Source organism: Carettochelys insculpta, chromosome 6 (genome assembly GCF_033958435.1).
Source record: "Carettochelys insculpta isolate YL-2023 chromosome 6, ASM3395843v1, whole genome shotgun sequence".
NCBI classification, from domain to species: Eukaryota; Metazoa; Chordata; order Testudines; family Carettochelyidae; genus Carettochelys; species Carettochelys insculpta.
In genome coordinates this window covers 41,671,571-41,696,024 of record NC_134142.1, presented here as the reverse complement: position 1 = coordinate 41,696,024, position 24,454 = coordinate 41,671,571, and the positions used below count along the sequence as shown (strand labels likewise).

The 24,454-nt window shown below is 44.5% G+C and overlaps 2 protein-coding genes across 6 annotated transcripts; one reads left to right on the top strand and one right to left on the bottom strand.

Annotated features, from left to right (window-relative positions):
• Nucleotides 1-77: 77 nt before the first annotated feature.
• Nucleotides 78-6,187, top strand: SAMD15 (sterile alpha motif domain containing 15). 2 transcript variants are annotated; one of them, XM_074996716.1, is made up of 5 exons: nucleotides 78-404; nucleotides 1,606-1,704; nucleotides 5,038-5,344; nucleotides 5,493-5,573; nucleotides 6,097-6,187. In XM_074996716.1, the coding sequence occupies exons 1-3, from the start codon at nucleotides 219-221 to the stop codon at nucleotides 5,236-5,238; spliced, it is 486 nt and encodes a 161-aa protein (XP_074852817.1). In that variant the 5' UTR covers nucleotides 78-218; the 3' UTR covers nucleotides 5,239-5,344; nucleotides 5,493-5,573; nucleotides 6,097-6,187. The 2 variants fall into 2 exon arrangements, with proteins under 2 accessions (XP_074852817.1, XP_074852816.1); XM_074996715.1 differs by having other exon boundaries at nucleotides 5,038-5,573.
• Nucleotides 6,188-7,047: 860 nt separating this feature from the next.
• Nucleotides 7,048-21,432, bottom strand: NOXRED1 (NADP dependent oxidoreductase domain containing 1). Of its 4 annotated transcripts, XM_074996712.1 has the most exons (8): nucleotides 21,304-21,432; nucleotides 17,785-17,959; nucleotides 16,383-16,567; nucleotides 14,865-15,045; nucleotides 13,168-13,322; nucleotides 11,910-12,132; nucleotides 10,035-10,112; nucleotides 7,048-7,374 (listed from the first exon to the last, which is right to left on the bottom strand). In XM_074996712.1, the coding sequence occupies exons 2-8, from the start codon at nucleotides 17,940-17,942 to the stop codon at nucleotides 7,056-7,058; spliced, it is 1,299 nt and encodes a 432-aa protein (XP_074852813.1). In that variant the 5' UTR covers nucleotides 17,943-17,959; nucleotides 21,304-21,432; the 3' UTR covers nucleotides 7,048-7,055. The 4 variants fall into 4 exon arrangements, with proteins under 4 accessions (XP_074852813.1, XP_074852812.1, XP_074852811.1 ...); XM_074996711.1 differs by lacking the exon at nucleotides 21,304-21,432 and having other exon boundaries at nucleotides 13,168-13,298; nucleotides 17,785-20,031; XM_074996710.1 differs by lacking the exon at nucleotides 21,304-21,432 and having other exon boundaries at nucleotides 17,785-20,029.
• Between the last annotated feature and the right edge of the window lie 3,022 nt (nucleotides 21,433-24,454).

The window sequence follows — 24,454 nt, the reverse complement described above, 5'->3', positions numbered from 1 at the left end:
CCTATCGCCCCCAGCTCCAGGCCTTCCTGAAACCAGCTGCACGGCGCATGCTCAGCAGGCAGCTCTCCTCGGCGGAGGTTCTCTAACACGGGGGGGAGGGGAGGAGGCCCGTGGCGGAAGGAAATAGCTGGGAGCTTCCCGGAAGTAGAGGTATCCATGGAGACTGTTGCCCGCAGAGTGCGTTGCTATGGCTCCATGGCGGGGCCTAGCCGTCCAGGATGGAGATCCCGGAGGAGGAGAGGCCCGTGGAGACAGCGCCTGAGACCGGATCCGGGACCCAGCCGGAGCCTGGGTGCCAGCAGGGGCCCGAAAAACCCGAGTCCCAGGCTGGCCCGGCCTGTCTCGCTTGGAGCGCCGAGGAGGTGGCCGAGTGGGTGCGACAGCTCGGCTTCCCCCAGTACGAGGTGCGAAGGGGACACCTGCCCGGGTTCGGTTTGGGGGGAACTTTAACCGTGATTCCAGGGCTGCTTAGGCCAGTGGTTCCCACCGTGAGGTTCGCGAGGGGATTGCGGGGGGTCTGTGAAAAATAATATTAAAAATGATCATAGAAGATCGAATGGGCTTTGGTGGGGGCCCACAGGGTACGCACTGGTGACTAGGGTCTAGCCACTGGGCCAGGCACTTACAAGCTACTTCTGTGGCAGCTAATTTTCCAATTAGTAGACAGAAGCCTGGTATCCAGTTCCTAAATAAGACAATGAGACCCTCTCAGCGCTGTACTGACGCGTTCTGGTGTCTCATGGCATCACTCAAGGGACACGGTTAGGTTTAAAATTTTAATATACTTTATTATTAACTGCAGAAAGAGAGGCACCCACACACACCTTCTGCACTCCTGGGCCCTATCTCAGTGCTGGGAAGGTAGTGGGGGTTTAGTGGGTCACAGCAGGGGCAGCTACTTCTGAGTTCTATGGGAGACCATCAGAATGGCCACAGTGGGTCAGACCACCCCAGTATCCTGTTGTCTTCCAGTAGCAAATGTCAGATGCTTCAGAAGGTATGAACACAAGAGGTTGCATCTGACAAAGTGGGTCTTTGTCCATGAAAGCTTGTGCTCCAAATATGTTCGTCTGTAAGGTGCCACAGGACTTCTCGTTGTTTTTGCGAGTACAGCCTAACACAGCTGCCCCTCTGATACAGGCAATCATTGAGTGATTCATCCCATCGCCTATTCCCAGCTTCTGGCAAACAGTGGTGAGGGATACACAGAACACTGTGTTGGATCTCTGCCCACACTGGCAACTGCAGGCCCTCACTGGGCTCCCTCTAAGCCTGACCCAGAGAGACATTCCTGCTTCTCTTGCTCCACCTTGCAGCTTCACAGTGCTCCTAAAGCTGGTATCAGGGGCACCAGACTCTCTGCTTTCTTGGAAAACTAAGTTTCTAGACCTGGTGATTAGGGAGAAGAGCAGGGAAGTGTGGAGCCACGATGCCCCAAAGGCTCAGAAACAGAGAGAGAAAGTCACTATTTTCAAATATCTTATTACTTTAAAGCCACTCCCATCACGGGGCAGCGGGGAGGTTGATTGATGTGAATTTCTGCATGTTTGGGTTTGGCAGTACTGCTCCCTGCTGTATAGTATTTCCATCTGATTTCCCTGCCAGGAGTGCTTTACAACTAACTGCATCACTGGCCGCAAACTCATTCATGTTAACTGCTCAAACCTGCCACAGATGGGCATAACGGACTTTGACCACATGAAGGTAAGTGCCACACAGGGAGATGCCTTCCTCCATTAGGAATGTTTATTATTCCCATCCCAGCTCCTGCGTGTTCACTGTTTGTTCTCTAACTACATCAAGTGAGATGTAACACTGCTCAGGGTCCGTTAATGATAACAGGCGGCTTTATACACTCATGCTCAATAGAACAGCTAGACTCCGCCTAACAGGATCTGATGGGTGGGAGGGATGTGGTAAAGAGAATGTAACACTGTTTTTCTCCAAAAGACTAGGCAGACTATTTTGATCGCAGCCAGAATCTTCCTGAAACTTCATGTAAAACTCAAGATGAACCCTGACTCCAAACCATTTATGACATTTAGAAAAGTTGTATTTTAAAAGAAAAAAATATGTTTATGCCTTTTTACCATCTGGTTTCCATCTAGTACCAAGGCAGATGGACCACTAAGGGGAAAAAAAGCCTCCCCTAGCAGTTCTTGTGTGTGCACAAGTAGGAAGCACCAGAAATCTTGTCCAAATGCTTGTTTGTTTGAACAATTACAGCCCAGCAATGGAAACATAGGACTCAGAAGTTTTAGAAGTGTACTCACTATGCCATTATCTACATCACTACTGAAGATATTGAACAGAACCTGATCCAGAATTGACCCCAGCAGGAGCTCACATGATATGCCCTTTCCTGGACTTTGAACCACTGATAAGTGCTCTCTGAGAACTGTTTTCCAACCAGTTGTGCACCCACCTTTATCATAGTTCCATAAGTGTATATCCATAGTTTGCTTTTGAGAGGGTCTTGTGAAACAATATCAAAGGCCTTTCTAAAGTCAAAATACAGCACATCTGCTACTTTCCCCTATCCACCAAGGCTTCTTATCCTGTCAAAGAAAACTATTAGGTTAGTTTGACATGATTTGTTCTTGACAAATCTAAGTTGACTGTTACTTATCTTACTAACTCTGAGGTTTTTTTAACATAATTAAGTGCACAGGTGGTTCCTGAACTTCCTGTTGAGGGACACAAGCCCTCACTCTACTCCTTCCAGGAACTGTGCCCCTTGTGCACACCACCCTTCCATGCCTGAGCTCAGAGCTCCCCTTACTCAGCACCCCCAGCCTCAGAGTATCAGGCAGATAGCACACCCCCCGCCAGCATCTCATCCCCAGAGCATGAGGTAGCATGATCACTGGCCAGAGCCACCCCAAGTCCTAGCTGCAGACCAGCCTGCTCTAATTCCAGCCACAGGGGAAGAGTAGGAACTGGAAGCATGTACGAGAGTGTTTGGAGGCAGAACATGGTCAGGACCAGACCTGGCTGGGTAGGCTCAGCCTCCATCGGCCTGTGATTAAAAGAACAGAAGACAAGACAGCGACCCTGGATTTCTGAGAGTTCTAGCTCAGAAACAAGTTCCTTAGCCCTCCTTTTTCACAAGTGGGTGTTTAAACATAGACATTCAATTTCATAGTTAGGCACACAAGTGACCTGAGTTCCATGTGTGCAGTATGAACTGCAGATGTTTGTGTCATTCAGCATCTCTGACAATCAGGTAACTGATTCAGAATCCCAACTTTAAACTTCAGCATTTGAACATTTGGGCTACAGCCACCCTTTACATCGAGTACCCCACCCTTAAAATTGGTAAAATCCTTTCCCAAGCTCATAGTGAGGCTGTGGGGATTAATGAATGCTTGAAAAGCACTTTAAATCCAGTAGGCATGATGCTTACTTTCTAATGCATGCATACAATGTCACTTTTGTCACATTAAAAAGCTAGCTAGCTGCATTCTTATGAGCTACAGGGTACTGAACCATCCCTGCTCTTCCCTTGGAAACTTCAAATTGGCCATAGGCTGCTTCTGCAGGATCATAACAGTTTTGGTTCAAATCTTCATTAGTTACAGTTGCGTCCCTCATAGGGTAGGAGCTTGCAGATCACAAGCAACAAGCGATTAAAATCTTCATGGGCCAGTGGCTGGAGTTTGAACATTGTGTTCTTTATGCTGTAAAGCACCAAGAAGCATTTGAGCCAACCTTAACCCTTCACTGGCTGAACAGTTCTAACCTTTAGTTCTAATGCATACGCAGAGCAAAAAGATGTTGAGGTCATATTTTTAAACTCATGGAACTGAGTTAGGAATCAATGTCCCATTAATTGTGAATATAATTGAGGCATTTCTGAGACTAACACTCTTAACCATTATCTTCCTGATTTCCTTTATTATCGCTAAGAACACATGAGTTAGATTCAGCTCTTTTAGCTGCACCCTTACAAACTGAAAATGACTCCCATGACTACAAAGGAGTGATGCTAGTGTAGCTAAGAGCAGAACTGCCCCATGTTTGTCTTTCAATGAGTATTCTCTCTAAACTTAACTCAGTTTCTGATTGATGTTGCAATGAGGCCATAATCCTGTGCCTATGATACTCAAGCACCACAGCAAGCCTGTATGTAACCAAAATCCAGCTAATTGCTATAGAAATGATGACAGTACCAGTTGAGGAGAATGACCTTAATGTTCAAGCCTTTCACAGTTTACAAGAAGTGGTGTTCCTGAAGAGAGAGCCTGTTGAAGGGATCGTATTAGGACTGGGGTTTGCTGGAGTTTCTCTGGATTGCTGCTGGGTTTTAGTTTGTTATTTTAAATCATATCCAAGGTACCCGCAGTAGTAAGTAGGGCCTAATAGTGCAGGTTCAGGTGGGAGGCTATGGGCTGTGGTTTACTAAATAGTAAAAACTGACTAGAAACATGAAAAGTGATTTGATGAAGGGTTAAAAGACAAGACATATTTTCTGAAAAATGACTACTAAAAATAGTCAGTTTCTTTATACTGATGATTCCAGGTCCAGCTAACTCAGATTATAAGTCAGTAAATGAATTTTCTAGTGAGTAGTGCTGCTGCTCTTCTACCTGGACTTTTCTACATCTTATATGCTCATCAGCAATAAAAATTCTATATGCACAATGTAGCAGTCAATGTTGATGATCTGTATTAGGCAGAGAAGAATCCAGCTCACTCAGGTGTAGCTGTGTTTGCTTTTCAAATGGTAATAGGAGTTAAAAACAAAAACAAAAAAACCTTTTTGGATCAATGAAGTCAGCAGCTCTGACTCCAACACACAGTAAATCCCTGGACTAATCAGAATGTCCTGTTTTTGCATAATTGTTTTTCTAATTATATCTGCGCATTCACTCATCTTGCCAGACCCCTCTCCAGCACCTATGTTATGGAAAAGAACATATTCTAAACTAAGAAACTGTTGTAGGAGTTCTCTTTGGTGCTGCCCTAACCTACAGAGTTCTATTGATTTAACTACCACACTAATAGGCTCCCTTATGTTTCTGCTTGCATTTTCAGGATATTTCATGGCATGTGCGAGAGCTACTGGGGATTGAGGAGCCTCTCTGGAGCAGAAGCATTGCTCTCCCATACAGGGACAATCTGGGCTTGTTTCTAGAGCGGAAAGCCCCAACTGGTGAAAAAGCTGATGCCCTCACTTTCTCTCAGTTTATCCAAAAAGCGGGATTGGAGCCATATGCTACAATTCCTCCATTGTGAAAAGCCCAGATGCCACCTTCAACTTCTTTGTTCAAGAAGCAACAATTCTGTCCTCTCCAGATTAAAGAAAGATGCAGCAGTACTCTGATTTGCCTAGAGCTGACAGGTTTGCTCAGCCATGCACATAGAACTTCCCTTAAACAGCTTACCCTTTAAACTTTTACTCGTAAAGAACCTTCTCTGGGATATGGTCAGGGGCCGAACTCCTTAGTTCAGTTTCATTATCCAAAAGTTTCCCTTTTTCCCCATCACAGGAGCTCTGTGTGGCATATTCATGTCTGAATACCGAACAACTGCTGCTACTTCACACACTAAGACCAGGAAGAAGACCATAGGTAAATCTTAATCACCTTTCATAGACACCTGCTTTACTCAAGCATGGGTGACATAAGAGTTTTCCCCCAAACTATAGTTTTTGCAATTACAGATCCAGCTGACCCCATTCACTATTGCACACATAAAAATAAGTTTAAAGATTTAAGTGGTGCGTACACTAATTGCTTTGTATTTAGTATCTTGTGTTGTAAAGGATTCCAATGTGCTTTATAAACCATATGAAGCAGGAATCCCTTTCCTCACTGCAGAAATAGTTACTTTTGAGATAGAACCAGGCAATTGTTTATCCCTGCAAGCAGCATTTAAAAACATGGTAGATAAAGACAGGAAGTAAAGGAGAACATTTTATTTCACAGAAATTCAAGAGAGAATTTAAGGAGGAAGCACTGAATTGCCTACATGGAATTTGGCCTGGACACCTGGGCTAAAACCTCTGTTCTTGAGAGAAGTGTCGTGAACTCTTTTACATGGTTAGGATTTTGGTTTTACGTCTAATCCCACATTTATATTTCTCATCTGCAGTTGCAGCAGCAAAGCATCCCTTGGGACTATGATTATGTGGTGGTTCAATCCTGACTGCAAGAAAAAATGTTTCCTACTGAATCAACACTATCATTTTCTACTGGAGCAGCAGGGATTTCCTTGATCCCTCAGTCCAAATACTGAACAGGCACAATCCTCTTTAATGCGTAAGATCTGAGTAGATCAAAACCCGGTGTGGTGGGACTGCAGCCACGGTAAAGCTGTTTTGTTTACATGGTAAATACGCTCCAGAAAGTGACTGCACTCAACAGTGGAATTGAATTGAGCACAAAATGCAATATTAGTAAGTGATCTTGGATTTAAATAAAGCTATTATGTGGCAGAATGCTAACTCCCCTGCCAGGCAGGTTTAGTGGAAAACAAAAACAAATTTGTAGAAATAAACAAAAAGATGAATTGATCAGTGGAATCTGCAGTGTTACCATAAACATTTAAAGTGCAAATTCCCACTTTTTCCTCACCTCGCCCTGGGACAGTGAGTCATCACTGTTAGGTTCTAGGACTCTTCAGTGAGAGCCATGGTTGATGGCTCACTGGCTTCAGTATTGTGTTTGTCCAGTAATTTTGTTCTCACTTAAAATCAGAGACCTCAGACATTTTAGCAGTAACCAACTCATGTTCTGTGAGGGTTTTACCCTATTATGTGGCCTCAAGACAAGCAAGACAGTACATGAATACAGGTTGGGCAGGAGCACTATTCATTTTAACTGTTTAATTTGCCCACTGTTTCCAAGTGGCTTGTGCTGTGGGTGACGGTCAGGTAGAAGATTTATGTGCTATTCCAGCTTTATCCTTTCCCCTGTACCATGCATTTCTCCACCACACACAACCATATGGGTCCTGCAATGGGAACTGGTAGGAAAGGGGTCTGAATCTCCACAACATTTTTCTTCAGCATTAAACCTTAGCAAAGCTGTTCCATCCTTGAAGGTTTGGAATCACATGGTGGTTATACTGAATGAAGCTTCAGAATCAGTATTAGGAATATCCCCTGTGTCTTTTGTCCAAGTCATATCAATAGCAGCCGTGGTGGAGATTGATTCATGACCCGGCACCATCATGGGATCTGCTGTGGCAGGAAAAGACGACATTCTGCTGCCAGAGGGGGCCATCCTGCCACTTCTTTCAAGCAAAACTCCAAAAGAGGTACAGTACAAGAAAGTAAGATGGTTCTGGAGAAGCACACTCCTTGCTAGGAGCTGGCTGAAAGGAGACTCCTTCAGTTGTACAGTTGTCAGGTCAAACCAGGGGAAGGTGCTGGGAAGAGAAGACAGGCTGTATTATTTATGAGTAAAAGCTGTTAGTTCCGTATCTGTGATTTAACAAGACGTCTTTTTTTGATCTAAATTCTGTTATAGCCCATTGAGAAACCAATGTGATTCAGAACTTGGCGTTCTTTGGACAAAGCCAGAACTGCTCATAATGAGCAAAACTCACTGTGGTATCAGGGTGGATTGATTTAAATCAAGGTGATGAGGAGAGGCTGAGGGATTTGGGTTTATTTAGTTCGCAGAAGAGAAGACTGAAGGGTGATTTAATAGCAGCCTTCAACTTCCTGAAGGGGAGCTCTAAAGAGGATGGAGAAGAACTGTTCTCATTGGTGACAGATGGCAGAAAAAGGAGCAACGGTCTGAAGTTACAGAAAGAGAGGAGTAGGTTGGATAGTAGGAGAAACTACTTCACCAGGAGGATGGTGAAGCACTCAAATGTGTTGTCTAGAGAGGCGGAATCCCCATCCCTGGAGGTTTTTAAGTCCCTGCTTGGGTTTACTTAGTTGGGGTTGATCCTGCTTGAAGCAGGGGGCTGTTGGGATTGATGACCTCTTGAGGTCCATTCCAGCCCTATGATTCTATTCGATGATTTAAATCAAGTTACAAAAAAGCTAAACTGACTGTGCTTAGCATGTATTTCATTTTGGAGTAGGCTCCGTTCAACTTACTGGCATTTCTGTTTTTTTTAAAAATTAGTATAGAATGGGGTTCCCTTGGGAATGCTGAGTTATACTGAAGTAAAAAAGGGAATAGACTTATGACATCACCATTATCATCTGTGGCCGTGATGTTCCAAAATAAGGAGTATGTATCGTGTAATATAAAATAAGACAATGACACTCAGTGGCAACTGGCAAATCTAGATTTCTCTTACTGCAGCTTTCTGTTCTGTATTCTTGGGTGAGAGGATCTATAGCTAGTTAAATATCTAAACAAGACATAAGGATTAGCTAAGCTAAACTTTTTTTTCCTAGCAGTTTTCAACACAAAAAAACAGCTTGGTAATTTACTTGCCAAACCACACTTATACTAAAAGGAGAGAGAGTCTTGAAGAATGATTCATTGCTAAGCAAATTATTTAAGTCACTAACCAGGTGGTCCACTCAGCCATAACCACATCTTCATCCTCGTTATTTTCTCTCAGTAAGTGGTTTTCCTTATGTTTCATTCTTGCAACTAGGCCTTGCATCACCATCTTGCACTACGTAAACTTGACACATTCTCCTTTTTTACCAAGGAACAAATTTCTTCAAAATATTCCCAGCTAGGGTCTCTTACGCACAGAAGCCATGATAGTTTTTCTGTGGCAAAACTGTGGGGGAGTTATAGTAAATTCTGTTTGTGTTGAATGCCTTGCCTCTTTCTATCCAGTCCACAATACTGTTTCTGTGTATGCTGCCTCCGTCCTTTCATATGTAATGTCTCTGTCTCTAAGACAATGTCTTAACTAACTCCTCTGCCATGTTTGGCCACAGTCCACCATCCCATAAGCACACAACAAAAACAGTCCTATCCAGCTTGTCTCTCCCTTTGCACTGGTTACTTTTTAGTCTGCTGATAAACAGAATTTGAAAGTCCTGAACTTTAAAAAGCAAGAGCTAGTAGGTAGGCTAGACAGATTAAAAGCATTAATTCATTTTTATGAGACTGTAATTGTATGTGTAGCATATTTGTGATGAGATTTGTGACAGAGAAAACTAGCCTATGTCTCCTGACACCACATTCTCTTTAAGCGTCTGTCTGGCTGCCTGAAAAGGATAAAGGAACATTTGCAGATCATTTTAATCCAAAACCCAATGATAACTGTCTAGTGGCATTTGCAGGCTGTAGACAGTAGGGAAACACCAGGATCATATTCTTCCAATTGCTAGTCAAGGTGGTGATTCTTTAATAAGAAGAGGAGGAAACATTAAAATTAAAAGTTTTCCTGAGGACTGGGGATTAAATAGGAGAAAATTTGGAAGTGAGAGTTCAAAGGCAGCAGCAGGAGCCACTTGACAGAGCAGAAATTATGTACCTATCCTGTTATCTTAGGAATTACAGACAAATGAACCTCACTTCAGTACCAGGTAAACTGATTTAAATGACATCTAAAAGGAGAACTATAAAAGACCTTGATTAAAACATGTTAGAACTAACCAGCACAGCTTCTGTGAAGAAAAATCATGCCTTTCTAAAGTTCTTTGAATGTAGCAACAAAACGGTAGATCAAGATAAATCAGCTAACAGTTAATTTGAACTGCCAAAACTCTTCAATGACACCGCTATAAATTTGAATCACAGGTTAAAATTCTGGCCTACATCAGAAAGTGGTGAAGAGAGAGGAAACAGAGCAGAAATATAGGATCAGTTTTTCACCTTGCCAGAAACAGGGTGACGTCAGTTTCCCGGCTACAGCTAGTGATTATTATATTTATCAGTAATCTTTTAAGAGGAACAAACAGCAAGCTGGGAACATTTGCAAATGACAAGAAACTATTTTGGTTAGTCAACATTAAAAATGACTGTCAGTAATTTCAGAGGGACCTCACAAAGCTGAGTGCATAGCAACATTATGGTAGAGGAAATCCAAAGCTGACAAATGCAAGATAATGCACATGGAAAATAGTAATATGAGTTACAGAAAGCTGACGTGGTCTAAATTACCTGTAACTGAAGTAATCAAGCAAAAAGATTACTGCTCTACATGCAGTGGTCACAGAAGAGCAAACAACATTAGTCTTCCTAAATAATAGAATGGAAAATAATGTTGGCAATATTTAATGCCAGTGTTATAATGCCAGTGATACGCCACCCACACCCACAACACCATCTCAAAGTGAATATATAGCAAAAAGAGAAGAGATTTCAGAGATAAGCAATGAAAAAGACTGAAGGGCCTGGAACAATTTCTGAGTAAGGAGAGGGTGAAAAATATAGACACTGTTAGGTTTACCAGTAAGAGCAATAAGAAAGGATATGATAGAAGTATATAAAATAAACAGCCTAGGGAAGGTGAACCATGTCCTCCCATACAAGAGGGAGGCCGTACATTTCAAAGTGATAAAAGGATTTTTTTATATGATGCATACTTAACCTGCCACAAGATAGCAGTGATGTCAAGAGCATCACTAGATTCAAAACAAGACTGGACATTTAGAAGTTACGTACAGTTACATGAGACCTTGTTGTTTAAGTGATATAAGCCTGTTTGCCTCAGAGCAGAACTTAAGCACTGGGGTGCAAAAGAAACTTCTATGGACAGATTAGCCTCAATTTTTCACTGTGGCTGTGTCTACACGATCCCTCTCTTTTGGAAGGGGCATGTAAATACAGTGAATTGAAAATGCTAATATAGCATGGCTATGCGTATAAAGTGCCTCATTTGCATAAGTGTCCACTCGCCACGTCAAAATGCTGCTTTCAAAATGCAAACTAGATGCGCATATGGGGTTCCTTCAAAAGAAAGCCCTGCTTTCAAAAGCACTCTTCTTCCTGAAAAAACTTAGGAAGAAACGTGCTTTCAAAAGAACCCTGTCTACACAGCTAGTTTGTATTTTGAAAGCAGCACTTTCGACATGGTGAGTGAACAATATTATGCAAATAAATCACTGAATATGCATATTGGCCCCTTATTAGCATGTTTTGATCTGCATTTACATGCCGCCTCCGAAAGGGAGGAGCAGTGTAGATGCAGTCTGTGTGTTTCTTGAACCTCCTCTCAGGCATTTTGGTAGTGGCCGCTGTGAAACACATGATACCAAACCAGAAGGCTCAGCAGCATGGACTGTCCAGTATGGACTTCCCTGTGTTCTGGTATTTTACACAGGGTTGCACAACTGGAACAGGTCCTAGATATCCCCACTGAGTAAATTCTTAGCAATAAAAACCAGAGCAGAGGGGTTAGAGGCTCAGCATGAGATACTGAGGTATTCATCAGATGGATTTTAGGCTGCTTGACAACTGCTAGTGTATTGTAACAGAGAGGAAGCCGTGCTAGTCTATACACTATCAAAGCAAAAAGCAGTCAAGTAGCACTTTAAAGACTAGCAAAATAGTTTATTAGGTGAGCTTTCGTGGGACAGACCCACTTCTTCAGACCATAGCCAGACCACAACAGACTCAAGTTGAGTCTGTTGTGGTCTGGCTATGGTCTGAAGAAGTGGGTCTGTCCCACGAAAGCTCACCTAATAAACTATTTTGCTAGTCTCTAAAGTGCTACTTGACTGCTTTTTGCTTTGATAGTGTATTGTTTTTTGTATTGTCCATCACTTATGACACAGGGTAATAAAAAGTGCCAAAAGGCCGTTTTCAAAAATGACTTAGGAATTTGGGAACTAAATATCGTTAAAATCAATGTGATTTTGGTGCTTTTGAAAACTGACCAGCACTTTCTGGTGCATGACATGAAGTCGGGAGGATGTGTACAGAAAGTATTCTTCCTCTGCAAGGGAAGACTCCGAGCTTTCAAATCCTGTGATGTAGCAAAGGTTCAGGGCGGCTAGCCAAGTGGAAATATTTGAAGTTTGGCACTTCACTTACTCTTCTTGAGTCAGGGAGGAGACAAAGGTTTGGTTGACAAAGCTCCCACACTCAAACCGTGGGCAGGAGGTCTTCTGCTCTGCACAGATGGGGCAGTGCTCAGGGAAGCATACATCATTCAGTAACTTCAGTGCCTGCTGGTGGGGCAGGTGCCGCCACTTACAGCTGTTCAGGGCTGCATAGAAAACAGCCTCCAACCACTTGCCAGTGACAGCAATTTCCTCTGCATAACAATCAAAGAACAAATTTTGCCAGTTACTACTACACATACCGATGTGAAGGAAGCAGCAGAGATTTTTTTTTACCTCTCTTCCCATCTTGTCTCCTGTCAAGGAGGGTTGACATGGCAACAGCACTGCAATGTGTTTATTTATAGGCCAAGGAGAGGCTCAAATCTAATAAGTAATAATAATATACCAGCTTATATCTGTCTAGCACATTTCTGTCCAAAGTACTTTATGAGCTGTGTGGAAAGGGACTGCTCACTCACTCTTCTGTCACTGTGGTGGAAAACAACAGTTTAGGACAGGTGAAATCATGGAAGGGATGGGAGAGTGTAGGAGTGGCAAGGCAATTCCCACACTGGAATTTAGTTAGGGTTGTCACCAAAACACTGACTTAGTCTTCAGCTGCCCTCTGTCCAGAGGTGTCATCTATGTGCCCCAATCCCTAAATAGCCTCCTCAAGGATTGAGCTCACAACCCCAGGTTTAGCAGGGCAATGCTCAAACCACTGAGCTATCTCCTATTCATGACTGTCCTAGCTGAGTGCGTCAAAGCACCTGGTAAGCTGATGGAAGGAAACTGCAGCTTTCAGGCTAGTCAGAAAAGAGTTTTAGAGGCACACGGCATACATGATACACACTGAGAGAGGTCTTCACCCCAGTAATTGTCCTGTCCTGCAAACTCTTTAACAAAATCAGACAAGTTAGAGACGGAAAAGATCTTTGAGGGTCACCTTCCTATGCAGGGTTGGTCCCTATTAGATGTTGTGTGTTTTGTCCTGTTTAGTTTTATCTAGCCGGTGACAGGATGCCAGCACTTTTATTAGGAGGTTTGGCTTTCATACTCTGCATTTCAAACCATGATTCTTTCAGTGCTGCTCTGGATAGAAACTGACTAGCTATTTTGCCTTACTCTGCCCTGTTCACGAATCTACCTAGGGCTAGGACAGGCTCCCAGTAGTGTGAATGTCAAGCGAAGACATTGTTTCTAACGCCACAAGAAAATGCCTGCCAAGTGAGGAGAAAGACATTTACCTTTGGGGTTATAGGGACAGGTAGCCTGTATAACAATAGGGTCTTGGAGTGCAGCTCTGATTGTCCCCTTTGTCCCCCAAACATTCTCCAAGTCTCTGCTAGTGCATTGGTAATGTGGCCTCAGGATGGCACTGTAGGAAAGAAGTTGCTTTAACCTGAAAGCAAAGTCAGTCAGTTAACTCAGAGCTATCCAGTGCCCAAAGACTAGGGCACACCAAGGAAAAATAAAAATACGTTCTACAATAACAACATTCATTCTAACATCTGTATTCACAATAGCACTGAAATGCAGCCACCTCTTGGGTGCAAAGAAAGCTACCAATCAGTGCACTGGACAAGATGCACCAATAAGGTCAAGTGTTATATCCAGACACAAAGGCAAATCTTTACTCTTACTGTAAGTGCCAGGAATGGTTAAGGACCACATAGCAGATGGAAATTTGAGAATTTTATGATCCTGTCTGAAAGAACCACTTGCAGTAAAGTACAGGGCACCAAATGTACTAGTCAGAGGAAGCTGAGTCAATGCTGCTAGGATTTTAATCTGATCATGTTAGAGCTGGGACATTTCATACAGCAGCTTGGGAGTGACAGCTTTAGATGGTTTGTTGAAGGAACGGAAGAAGTGAATCTGTGCTACCTTCTGATCCAATACTGATAAAACTTCCACCAGCTAGGATTTGGGGCTTAATCTCTCCTTACTTTGATAACTATCAGAGGGGTAGCCGTGTTAGTCTGTATCCGCAAAACCAACGAGAAGTCCTGCGGCACCTTACAAACTAACAGATTTTTTTTGGAGCATAAGCTTTTGTAGGCAAAGACCCACTTTGTCAGATGCATTGAAATGGAGGTTCCAGGGAGGGTCTAATTATACAGGCTCATAAAAAGAAGGGAGTACTAATCAAGATAAAGGCCAGAGTTGACCAGGTCAGTTCAGTCAGGGAGGATGTGAAGGTGCAAACACCAAGAGAGGAGAAACAAAGGATTTAACAAAGACTGGTAATGTCTGGTCAAATACAAAAGCAATTTCTCCTCTCTTGGTGTTCGCACCTCCACATCAGCTGCTGGAAGAGGGCCACATGCATCTGACAAAGCAGGTCTTTGCCCACAAAAGCTTATGCTCCAAAATATTAGTTAGTCTCTACGGTGCCGCAGGACTTCTCTTTGTTCCTAAAGCAAAAAGAACCTTGTTACATTTGTGCCCTTGTTAGCCATTTCAGAAGAGTTGCTGAGAACTGAATGTGGCACAGAGACTGAACCTCTCCCAGTATCACTCCCCCAAACGTTCAAAAATCCAAGGTCAGTCCCCCACAATTCATGAAGTTAATTTAAAAAAAAATCATTAATTTGTTTTATATAATACTTCACACTGCTTACTTTTTATTTCTGGAATTCTGGGTTTTGAGCTCTTAGGGTGCACTTACAACATGTTTCAAGCTTTCCTCTTCACTCGTAAGAGGTAGAAATGTACTTTAAAAAAAAAAAAAAACCTGAAAATCTCATGTGCTCACAACTCCAGAGACTGACGCTTTAAGAACATCACCAAATATAGTGAGATTTGTGATAAAATCCTGAGAGCCGGAACACGTTTGTTCCTATCCAGGTCAGACACATGCACGGTTTTTTGCCTCGTGTTGACAAATCAGGGGATTTAGTGTGCTGGGCTATTAAAACAAAACTGGTATGATCAATACTACCTGGGCAATGGGACAGCAGTGACCAGGCTGTACACAATGCAGGGCTCTTGAAGTGCAGCACAAATTCCTGAGCAGATTTGCTGTAGATGAGATGGGAGGCAACAAAGAAACACAACATCTGACCAGGCCACAAGCTGGCCATTGTCATAAAAACATTCAACTCCCAGCTGCTGGAACTCTGCTAAGGAAGACAGAAGAAAACAATCATGGCTGGAGCTCTAAAGCAGCCAGGGGCAGCAGCCAGTTACTCTGCAACATCCACACTTGCAGTGTTTGCTCTCGGGCACACGCTGTTGAGGGAAGAGAAGCATGCATTAGCCACTTCTTAATGGGGCAAGCCTGCTCCTTTCACCACGTGTCCCTTAAGAGCTAAATTAGCAGCTACCGATGAACATTACTGATGCATTGCTTGTGGTAGCCAGGTAACAGCAAATGGGCCTCTCTGCTAGGAATAAATACTCAGAAAATGTGGATGCCTGGCACCATTTCATGAATATTGATTAAACTTTTAACTGAGGCAGCCAAGCCTCAGGATTTGCCTCATTTTGAAGAGCTATAAAAAGCCATTTAATAATCTCCCTACCTTTCTGCCCTTGAGAGGGTATTACTGTTTTAAGCAGCTCCCTACAAGACAGTATCTGCTGTTCATCTTGGTTTCTGTAACAGCTTCAGCTGGCCTTTGACATTTTGCACCCTCTCCATCCACCATACTTTATATTTTTAACATTTTGAGGTAGAGAGAGAAAGGAACATCTTGTGCTACTGACCCTGTAGTGATAGGCTGAGAGGAATCCCTGGCAATAGTGGCTTTTCAAGTCACTATGGGTGTTGATTTGGAGAACTATTTAATCCACCAAGTGAGTACTTAACATGGAAGTATTGTTGTTGCAGCCACTGAGCAATGATGTGAAAAACTGCTGGGGAGAATTTAGATAAGAGCAGCAAAAGCAGTAAAGAGGCTGCTGGGTCTGAGTTATGAGGATATGTATTACTCTTCCAAATGACAGTAAATGAGGGGGGAAAAATAACTCTCTATAAATATCTGAAGGGTGTAAATCCCCAAGAGGAAATGTGGTTTTCTAAGGTTATCTAAGGAGGTGTGATAGCAATAATGGAGCAAAATTAAAAAAGTAAGGAAAACAAAACATTTCTGAATGTGACCAGCCTGTGGAATAGACTTTCAAAATTAAAGGGTAAAATACTCCATTGACTGAGTTCAGGGCTGATCAGTAAATGTACATTTTAATATTTCTTCATGGGAAATTGTTTTGTTTTGTTTTGATGGAAAACTTTGTTTAGCTGAAAAGGTTCTGCTTTCCCCTGGAAATGCTCAGCTTTCTGTTCTGGACAAAGACAACAGTTTTTTGTGGGAAAAAAATTCTGACCAGCTCAAGTTGGGACACAAAAAGTGAAACCAGCCAAAGCAGGGGTGAACACACTAGATGAGTCTTACAGTGGCTAGGTATATATATGATAGGTCTTTTCCCATTCATATTCCCATGAGTCAGCAGCTCTTACACAGTATCTCCGGCCTCCTGGTAGACATGTGGATATTCTGAGCCGAAATGCCACTCAGCTCCAGCAGTGCCCAGGCCAGCTGCTTCCCAATGTGGCCTCCTCCAATAATCCCAACCTTCAGGTCTTCATTACACATGGATTCCTTGGAGGAAATCAGCGAAACCTTCCTCCTCTCCTCTTTCTGCCTGAGAAATGACACACAGATGGGAATCACCTCACTAAGAACTAGAATGTATCCGTTATCCAAAAACTGGCCACTACAGTCCTTAGAAAGGAATCACTGACCACGTTTTCCTGAAAGAACTCGTCTCATGCCCATTTCTAAAACATAAAGCTAGCAGCAGCCTCCACACTCCCGCTACTCCTTTCCAAGATTAAGAATTCACAATGATCAATATCTATATTCACCTTAGATCCTCTGTTAGATACCCATATCACCGTAACACAATCCTGCCCCACTTCTGAATCACCCCATACAACAATCCCATCGTTCCTTATCATATCCTTTCTTCAAATGCTCATGATGAAAAGGAGACATTTGCAGCATCAGCAGAAGGGTCACAGATTTCTAGTAGGAATGGCAGTGGATTCCTGACCCATGTGGCCATCACAGAAGAGACCCTATCAGTAACACCTTTGTTCTGTATCAAGGGGCTATAACTCAAGAACTCCTAGGGACCACAACTGCAGTAATATGGCATGGAGTGAGGGTTGCCCCTCAGGTAACATGAGTACAAACCAGTTAGGGCTATAAAGGGCAAAACCAACACCTTGTATTCCATTCACCAGCCCACAGACCACTAGTGCAGCTCACAGAACACAGGAGTTATTAATCCCAGGGCAGATTCTGAACTAACAGCACTTCTGAATGGGCCAAGTGATCTCATCCTGAGATGACAGAGACACCAATAGACTTAAGATCCACATCCTAAAGGAACAGGCACAGTCATCTTACTCAGCACTGAGAAGCTCACAGACTCAAGGCACCGGGAAAGAGAGATGGAGGCTAACCCCTCCAGGGCTTTCAGGCAGACAGAAACCAGTGCACACCATTGCACGCTGAAGACAGTGCCACAACCCACGTTGAATCATCTGTGCTTCTTGCTCTAGTGAGAAAGGCATCCACTTCATAACATACACCACCACATCTGGAACTAACTGGCCTTCTTATTGACAACCTTAGCAGAGGAGCCAAAGACTAAATGGGCCACTGAGGCCAAACTTCTCTTTCACTCCTTTTGACCCAGGGAGAGCTGAAGTCTGTTGGTGAGCAGTTTGCCAGTTAGCTGGGCTGACCTTTTTCTGAGGATAAATAGGGGCCTTCAGTCTCCAGGCCTGTCAAGCCAGCTCCTTTCATCAGTGGTGAGAAACATCAAGGAAAGGATACTTATTTCAGCCTTACCTGAGGGCATGAAGCAGCTTGCAGAAGAAGACAGCATGGGCACATGCATTCACCATCAGCCCCTTGCAGCGGCTTCTCAGATGCGACAAGGGCTGTTCACTTTCTTCCCCTGCATGTTCAGACTGAAAGGACTTCAAATTCACCGTGATGTCTGACATTGCAGCCTGAATGTGACCTTTCAGCAATGAGCAGCAGTTAGAAAAGTGGCTCATTATCCATCAATGGCATTACACCCCACCACTAGCTTTTCCTATGGAGCAGTGGTAGACAATATACACCTACTTCCAACATGGTACATCACCAGTAGGAAGGAGGAGCAGAAAGTCCCCAGCATGTGATGCAGCAGAGCCTCTGAGATAAAGATGGAGCACTACACGCTGGGATGATTGTTTCCATGGAGCTACAATGTAATTCATTTATGAGTGTAGCTATGGGTGGCCGTAACTGGCAAGCTGCTGATACAGAACTTGGAAAGGCACAATTTGGGCTGTTCCTGATCTACAGGTAATAAAAAAACTAGAGCCAAGGTGAGCGACTCCAGTCACCAACAGGTACTGTACTATTATATCCTTAATGCATCACCAGTTTGAGTTTTGTCACCATCTCCACTATCCTTACCCACCCCCACGCTTCTCAGTTAAGGTGCATTTCTCTTCTTCCTTGTGTGTGTCTCCCCTCAGCAGGAGCAGCTGAACAGCTTTTATGTCTCAGCATACATCCTAATGTTTTTGTTGTCTGGGATCAGAGCCTCACCAGAGCCACACCTGGTTTTCACAGGAATAGCATGCAATCTCCCTGCAGAATGCATCACAGCACATACATGGGACACTGTGGGCCCTCTGGTTGTTCCCCCTTTTAGACAAAATTTTAAGTGTCCTTGACACCAAATTAAATGAAAGTGCCCAGCACCTTTTGGGCTCAGACCCACATTGTGAAGTCACCATTTCAGTTCATTCGACAGTAATGGGGCATCTTTAGACATTGGGTAAACAGCTTCTTCAAGCCAGTCAACAGTCAAGCCTGTTTCAGTGAAGCAGACATCTTATTGCACCACTTGGCCTAATCCAAGGCCGACTTCTACTTAAGGAAGGCCGGAGTCAGTCATTGCTTGAGTGGTCAGTATGGGCGGCTACTGAGCAACAAAAGGCATGTTCCTCCTCACATCCCATGGGCTGGGAGCTGTGCCCATGCCCACCAGAAACTGATTCTGAAAGCATCCCTGACTTCACAAAGATACTATAGCATGGAAGGGGCATTTCTGAGGCAGGGGTCTGCAACCTGCAGCTCTGGACACACATGCAACTCTTTAAGGACTATTTTGCGACTCCCAACACTATAATTGCAAAGTTTTTTAAAAAAAGACCCTCCTGATTATTTTCAATAAATCCCGAATGTCTAAAAGCCCAACAGTGAACAACTCCGAGCTAAATAGAAAACAATGTGATCTTGAAACATTGGATAACTCCCCCTTTAGTGTGTGCAGTGCATTGTGGGAGATAATATTGTATCTGTGTTTTGATCATGTTGCTAATAAAGTCTGGATTTTGAAAAGGAAAAGGAAGCTTGCAGCATTCCGGCTGTGAAGGGCAACACACAATTTAAGAAAGAACACTGAAATTAAACGTGAAGTAAAACTGGCACAATCAAAGTGGGGTTGAGAGTGAAAGTCTCGAAGACAGAGGTACACAGACATGTAAAGTGTGAGGAAATGGAATATGTAAAAGTTTGTGAATGTCCTGCATTAACATGTTTCACGTTACAAATCACTGTGTGTGCACTGTTCTTAAAATAGGGGTTACCAAAAGGATGGTTTGGCCTTGTTTATTTAGGACTGTCTCATATTCATATGCATTGCGATTCTTAAAATACTGAGTTTTTGCCATATTTGAAAAAATGGCTATTCTGGCTATTTTGGTTGCCAAACCCTGCTCCATGGCTTTCTCCAGCACACCTTTCCCAAGCCAAGCACCACTATGTAGGGGAAGCTGAATATGGCCAAAGATGCCCTCTGCTCTCAGCAGGCCTGTAGCACCAAGTCAGACCCCAAGACTCTCCAGTTACAAGCAAACCCCTTTTTTCCATAACATCACAAAAAGACCAAGCTCCTGATCCTGCAGCCGTTATTCCCCGGAATAGCTCCCATGGCTCTAGTGGCACTATAGCTTGAGTAAGGAACGACACTTGGCTGAGAAACGTGGCCTGCCTGAGCATCTAACTCTCACAACCCCCCTGCAATTTCTGCTGTCTGAATATTGTACCTCCTTGCTTGAGCAAACAATCTCAGCAGCCTCCTGGATCTTCTACCTGCTGAGACCCTTGAACCGCTGCCTCCCTGCTGTTCTCAAAATCAGGCCACCTCCTATTCTGGAATGCAGGCAACCTAGTCCAAACAAATGAAGTTGTCATGGTAATTGCCTAGTTACCAAATATCCCCATCAGAACCTTGGTGTCTGCCTAGAACGACACACCAAAGCCCAGACCCTTAAGGGGCGAGGACCGAATCTCTCATCCCACAGAGAATGGGCAAAAATAATAGATGAGTCACAAGTAAGGTTAAGATTTTGTCACAAGTATTTTTGTGAAAATCACAGACAGGTCATGGGCAATAAACAAAACTTCATGGAAGCCCGTGACCTGCTCATGATTTTCACTAAAAGTAATGGGAGTGGGGAAGGTGATGGAGAGATGACTGATGCCCAACTGGGGGAAAGAACCCAAGCTCAGCTGCAGGAAGGAAGCGGGGTGTAGCAGTTGCTGTTTGCGGCTATGGTTGCTAGGTGTCCATATTTCATCCCGATCATTCAGTCGAAAGGGGACATGGTGGCTCCAGTCAGTGCTACTGAGATGTTAAAAGTCTGGCTGGTGGGGTCTGTACCTGGCTCTGTACGGCTCCCAGAAGTGGCAATATGTCCCTGCCTATTTGAGGCACAGGGCAGCTAGGGGAGCACCAAGCGCTGCCCCTACCCTGTGTTTTGGCTCCACAGCTCCAACTGGCTGGGAACCAAAGGCAATTGAAACTGCAGGGGTGGCATCCAGATGCAGATATATGTGCCACACAGAGCCGCCTGGCTGCCCTCCACCTAGGAGGACATGTTGCCTTTGCTGGGGAGCCTCTTGGGGTAAGAGCTGCTTAGAGCCCACACCCAGATCCCCCACCCACATGCAAGCTCCCACAGCCCACACCCAGCACCCTAACCCAGCCCCCCTTCCCAGTCCTGAAACCCCCATTTCGGGCCCCACCCCAGATCCTTTACCCGCCCCAGCCCCCAGCCCGCTAAAAATGAGCAAATGAGCAAAGGTCGGGGAGTGCGTGACAGAGCAAGGGGAGATGGAGTAAGTGGGGTGGGGTGGGGCCTCACAGAAGAGGCGGGGAAAGGGTATTCAAGTTCATGTATGCAGATGACATTGCACTGGCTGCTCAGGCTTCCTCCTATGAAACCGCAGAGAAGGTTCTAGGACAGGACCTGAGAACACTGAAAACCTATTTCAAGGCCCGGCAGTTAAAACCAAATGCTTTACCAACAGCAGTCTCCGCTTTTCATTTGAAAAATATCCCTGCCAGGAAAGCCATTTCTGCAGGCCACCATCAATAGTGTTCTTAATCTGCAGTACAGATAACTCTGGGCTGCAGGCTCAGCTTCTGTTGCCACCTTGATCAAAACAAAAAGGGGAATGAAAGCCAGGCTCAATGTTAGACAGAAATCTTCAGGAACACCTTGGGCAGGGGTTGGTAGCCTGAGGCTCCAGAGCCGCAGGCAGCTCTTTAAGGAGCCATTTGCAGCTCTGAGCACTGCCGCTGCTGACTCCTCTTGTGGCTGTGGCGGCAGCTGCTGCTAAAACAGAAAAACTAAATTCAGTTGCCCCCCGTTAAAACAAATGAATTTAGTTCTTTTGTTTAAGCAGCAGCAGCCCCCAGAGCTGCTGAGCAGTCAGCTGTGGCAGGGAGCCCCAGAAGAGAAAGGTGGCAGGGCAGGGAGCCACCCATGGTACATGTGGGCAAAGTGCTAAGCCCGCTGCAGGGAGGTACAGCTGAGCCTGCCCCTGTTGGAGCTGCACAACAGTACTGAGGAGGTGTCGGGCTGCGGGGAGGCGGTGGCGGCAGCCATGGAGGAGCACTGTCATCTGAGTAAGGTTAATCCTGGGGATGGGGGCGCAGGTTTGGGGCTGAGAGGACTTAAGCTTGGGAATGGGGGGATGTTTGGAGCTGAGAGGGGTTATTCCTGGGGATGGAGTGGGGGGCAGTCTGAGGCTGAGATGGGTTAAGCCTGGGGATGGGGGGGGCTAAAGCTTGGGGATGGGGACAAATTTGGGGCTGAGGCAGGTAAAGCCTGGAAATGGGGGTAACAACTTTCTAACTGGTACAAATCATTGTGTGCACGCTGTTCTTAAAATAGGGGTGACAAAAAGTACGGTTGGTCCTTATTTATTAAGGACGGTCTCGTGTTCACGTCCTTTGTGGCTCTTGAAATATTGATTTTGTAACTGAATTTGAAAAAAAAAAATGGCTCTGATCACAATTTCAGTTAGAGACAGATACAGATGTTGGGGAAGCCACACACTCTGAATATCAACACTAGTCACAGTCCATTCCGCAGTGGAATAGTATGTTCCAGTTTGGAAAAGCAGCCCAGGCACCATTTTAGTGGATACCAAAATTAAAGCCACTCTTTGCATAGCTGACACCACCCTCGCATCAACACCACTTCCATTGCTATCATTCTTGGCTACCACTGAGTCAGCCAATAGCCTACATGATGCTGTGACAGTCAGGGAGCACCTAAAGACAAAGGCAAGTATCACGCCACCACTCCACCATGACCTAGAGAAGTGCCCAGAAGATGAAGCCCCTACCAAATTCATGATCCTTTTGATAAATGTCACAGTTCTAGGATTTTAAAAAGTGTAAATTTTATTATTTCACCTACTTCAATCTGATATTTCACAGTATTATTGGTTGGGGTCCTGACCCAAAAAAAGGAGTTGTGGGTGGGGTCAAAAGGTTACTGCAGGGGGGTTGCAGTACTTACACCTTCTGCACTGCTGCTGGTGGTGGAGCTGCCTTCAAAGCTGGGATGTTGGAGACTAGCTGCTGCTGGCCAGGAGCCCACCTGGGAAGGCAGAGCCGACCTCAGCAGCAGTGTAGAAGTAAGGATGTCACAGTATGGTACTGGCAACCTTACTTCTGTGCTGCTTCCTTCAGAGCTGGGCCCTCAGTCAAAAGCCGTCACTCTCCAGCTGCTCAGCTTTGAAAGCAGCACTGAAGTAAAGGTGGTAATGCCACAACCCTGCTAAAATAATCTTGTGACCCGCCTCCCACCCCAATTCCCTTTTGGGTCAGGACCCCCACATTTGAGAAATGCTGGTAACAGCCATGAAATTGGTATAGTATAGGGTAAAAGCACACATAAGACCATATTTCAGTCTGTGACACATGGCAATGGATTTGGTAGGGTCATAATCATGACTGACAAAAATCAAGAAAACTCTTACAGTCTTATGCTGTAGTCCTTCCTGCGGACAATAAGGAATTTTGCAGTCTGAGGCCTTGGTGACTTGCCATTGTAGCCAACAAAAATCTGACTGACAACTTGACTCTGCAAATGCTGGGCCTCTCCTGCCTCTGGCATGTATGAACACTTCTAAACTATATCCGCACCTGACATGGGAGATGCGCACGCTTATGCCACAGATGGAAAGTGATTGAAGTGCAAACTGTAACTGGGCCTGGTGTTAACTGTCGGACACACCATGAACAATTGCTCAAACCATGCCCAGCCAGGAGGAGGTGTCCCAGCAATTTACATGGCTACCCCCTCTGCTCTGGAGCGGAGAAGAGGCCTTAATATCCAACTGTCACACCAATACATTCACAACCTTCACAACTTCAACAACCATCTACAGAGAGACTGTTCAGAACTAACATTCATAATCAAATTCAACACATTAATACGTGGTTTGAACAGGGACGGCAATTACCTGACCCATTATAAGGACTCTTTCACATACCTGGATGTTTGACCTAAGCCTTACTTCCCCACCCCTTCCCCCCATCTTTTTTCTCTTCTATCTGATTTGCCAACCTTGATAACTTTTCTGATCTGTCAACCCTGGTAATTTTTGGACCTCTGTGCTTCATATATTGTGTCTGTTCTGCAAGGCTGTGATCTGAAGAACTGGGTCTGGCCCATGAAAGCTCATCACCTAATAAATTATTTTGTTAGTCTTTAAAGTGCTACATGACTGCTGTTTTGCTTTGATACATTACTTCCACTGTTCCATTACTGCCATGCAAAAAGAGAATAGAGCTGTCACAGACAGCACCCTGGGATTTGCAAGTAGTGGAATTACTGGGCTGCCCCTCTCAGCTGGACATTGCTCCTTGCCGAGGTTACAAACTGTGAAGCAGGCAAGGAGGCTGTTCAAAAAGCCGACATTTCCAACCATGGGAGGGGATGCTTTTGCACTCCTTGGGTTCCCTTTCAAACCTATTCAGCTCCCAGTGCCTCACCGTTGCAGGCTCCAAACAGCAGTTCCCTTCCCCACTTCCAAATTCCACAGCTCAGCACTCACCCACCCCTAAGGACCAGCCTCACTACCTACTACTAGGTTAGGACTCCAGAATTGCACTTTGTGACAGATCCACAGGATCAGTGCTATGCCACTAGCTTCG